Consider the following 3,189-nt stretch of genomic DNA (forward strand, 5'->3'; position numbering starts at 1 on the left):
TCACCACGGGCCATATCCTCATCCTTTCCTGGTGCAGTCACTACACTTCACCACGGGCCATATCCTCATCCTTTCCTGGTGCAGTCACTACACTTGACCACGGGCCATATCCTCAATCCCCCTTCCATCTGTCTCAGTGCTCAGAATGAGAAGAACACCCTCTGTACGTGTTTCTATACTGAAGGACTGAAACAATTTCTTCTGTGTCTCATACTGAGGACCTTGGGAAAGAGAGAAAAAGTACCATGTATTTTGTTAGAATCTAATACACAGCAGATGCTGAGCATATATGTAATTTCTTGCCCATTTTGCAACGGAAGTATTAGAGATACAGAGACACAGGGTATCTTGTTTGAGGTCACATAGGTAGAAATGAGAAGTCTGAACAAAAATTCCAGAAAAGAAGCTGTACTTGCAGACCGATTGAGTGAGGAGAGTGTTAGGGCTCTGGAGAGCCTGGAATGTTGCATGCCTTTGAGGCTAATTACCTTGGGCTAGTTCTAACTCTCCAGGACAGCCATTTCCTTGCCTACCTCTGTGAACTAACATCTTGTGACTAATAGATTAAAACCTTTTACAATCTATTAACTTGGCAGTCCATTAGCTTCCACTATCCCAAAAGATAAGAGAGCATCTTCCTATAGAAAAGCTTCCCCCATCTTGCTATACCTGCTTCCCTGATGTACCTACTGATGTATTTTAAACTTGTCTTGATTTATGATTATTTTTGTCTTGTAAATTTATAAAACTTCATAAAACTGCTTCCACATTGGAACACGGAATTTGGGGTGACTCAAGTTTGTGTTCCTAGGCTATGGAACTAAAATTAGCTAAAGAAACTTTTTTTCTCTTTAAGATGAGACCTGTGTTTTTTGTGTCAACAAAGGTAATGGTTAGAGTTAAACTCATTTCATCTTGATTCTATGTTTCTGTTGCCTTTGGCTACCATGCTCTTTTTCTATATCCTTAAGAGTTCAGTGTTAGTCACAGCTGGCATCATTGCTTGCTGTTACCATGGGCAATTTGTTTAATTTCTCTACTTGAACTTTTTCAATAGTAAAATAACTAAACAAAGAAAAATGAGTTATTACATATGAAAGAATAGGAAATAACAATAACAACAACAACAAAAGCACCCAATATCTTCAGCTATTCCTGTAACTCTTCACTCAAAACTTTCCTTGCCCAAACCAACTAGAAAGAAGCCAGTACCTGTGGATGTCTCCCTCTGTGTCACCCTAGGCCCCAGCCAATGAATTCTGTGCCTTCACCACCACAAGCTTGGGAATTTCCTGGCCATGAAGCAGACAATGAAAATCTGATAGCTTGATCTGCCTGAAAACTCATTCTGACCCATTCACCTTAGCTAATGTCTCCTATCAAGTCCAAATTGATCCACAGGAAGTGATCAGATGATCTGACCATTGTTCCATTGAGCCATGGATTGATTCTATGGCAGGTAAAGGGTCTTGCTCCTCAGTGTATAGTCCCGAGCTGATCCAAATCCCAACAAGGACCCAAAACAGACAATGGAGAATGTGGCCAATCTCTCCCATTATCTGTTGAACACTCACATTTTCACTGTTGACATCAGTTTCGCTGGGGCATCCAAAGAGCTCCCTCCGCAGGAGGTTGCCATCATACTCAAGAAAGGTCAGGTAGAGGTTACGGAAGAATTCCACGTGTTTGTTCTTCACACGGAGCTTCTTGGGGGAGTTCCAGTGGATGACCTGAAGGGCAGCAAAGAGGCTGTCAGATTGAGAGGGCCACACAACACAGCTCTCTATGGCTTTGGACTAGAAGAGTTGTGATCTGTAGGTCTGCAGGTCATTCACTCACCTATTGGTTCTAAATGTTGAGAGGAGTGGTAGGGAACCAGTGCTGGTGAAGGATCAAATCTTGCCTCTGTTCTAAGCTGTTATTTAATCACGGGAAAGTACCCTTATTTTCTGTGTCACAGGAGCATACACGGTTCCTGTGTGTAGAGACTGGGACTCTTCAACCAAAAACTGTTGGGTGATGCAGACAGTTCAGGACACCTGATACCTGAGGAGGGGAAGGCATAGCCCTTCCCTGGAGGTTCCTGGTACTCAGAACATCATGTAGCTCTTCCACCACCATTGGTATTTCCATGGTCCCTGCTTCTCTGTCCAGAACAGCTGCCTGACATTGCTGACCTCAAGGGTGTGAGTTTGAATTCTCTCCATATCTTTTCTCTCTCTCTCTGTTCTTTAAGCACCACACTGTTAATTGCCCCCTACAATTTCTGATTTATGTTTCATTTCGGGGCCAAGTCTATACTTTATGTCTGGTTACTAGTTCTAAACATTGAATTCCCTGTTTAAATAATTGTTGAGATCTCAGTCTTCAGCCAAGACTGAGTGACAACCTCATAGAACTACCATGAAAAGTAAACACATTAGCATGCAAATCTGGCATTGGGTAAGCACTCACAAAGATGATGGTTCCCTTAGCATCTGTAGATGTCCTAAGGAACATGACTCTGGGAGCTGTCCATAGACTATGCATAGCCCCCCAATAGGTAGGTAGAAGGCACAGTGCAGGAAAAAGCATTGGAGATAGCTCTGAAATACTCTATAGAAGCATGATAGAAGATGCCTGTTTTGGAGCTCAGAGGAGAGAAACATGGTTCCCAGGAGACTAGTGAGGAAGATCACGCTGAAGCATAGTGTGGGGCATAGAAGATCCAGTTTTGTAGTAGGAGGTTTCTGTCCCACCTGGTCCCGCAATAAACACACAGAAACCATATTATTTGCAATACTGTTTGGCCAAAAGCTTAACTGTATTTCTGGTTAACTCTTAACTCAAATGAATCCATCATCCATCTCCATTAATCTGTGTATCGCCATGAAGCTGTGACTTACTGGGTAAAGTTCCAGCATGTGTCTCTGGCAGGGCTACATGGCTTCTCCCTGACTTTGCCTCCTTTTCCCAGCATTCAGTTTAGTTTTCCCTGCCTAGCTAAGTTCTGCCTTGCTATAGGCCAAGACAGTTTTGTTTATTTATTAACCAATAAAAGCAACACATAGACAGAAGGACTTCCCACAGCACAGCTGGGCTGACCTCCTATACCTGAGAAGTCAACATCTGGAACTCAGATAGACCTGACCACTATAGATTCCAGAGAGAGAGAGAGAGAGAGAGAGAGAGAGAGAGAGAGAGAGAGAG

The 3,189-nt window shown here is 43.0% G+C and overlaps 1 protein-coding gene across 5 annotated transcripts in view; it reads right to left on the minus strand.

Annotated features, from left to right (window-relative positions):
• Large1 (LARGE xylosyl- and glucuronyltransferase 1) overlaps positions 1 to 3,189 on the minus strand; it is a 573,700-nt gene that overhangs the window by 78,475 nt on the left and 492,036 nt on the right. For all 5 annotated transcript variants that reach the window (XM_026777408.1, XM_026777405.1, XM_026777407.1 and 2 more), the window contains one exon: positions 1,575 to 1,730. In XM_026777408.1, coding sequence (XP_026633209.1) covers positions 1,575 to 1,730 — 156 coding nt within the window. The remainder of the gene's footprint in view (positions 1 to 1,574; positions 1,731 to 3,189) is intronic.

The sequence above is a fragment of the Microtus ochrogaster genome, unplaced genomic scaffold, assembly GCF_000317375.1.
Source record: "Microtus ochrogaster isolate Prairie Vole_2 unplaced genomic scaffold, MicOch1.0 UNK63, whole genome shotgun sequence".
In the NCBI taxonomy this organism is placed as follows: Eukaryota; Metazoa; Chordata; class Mammalia; order Rodentia; family Cricetidae; genus Microtus; species Microtus ochrogaster.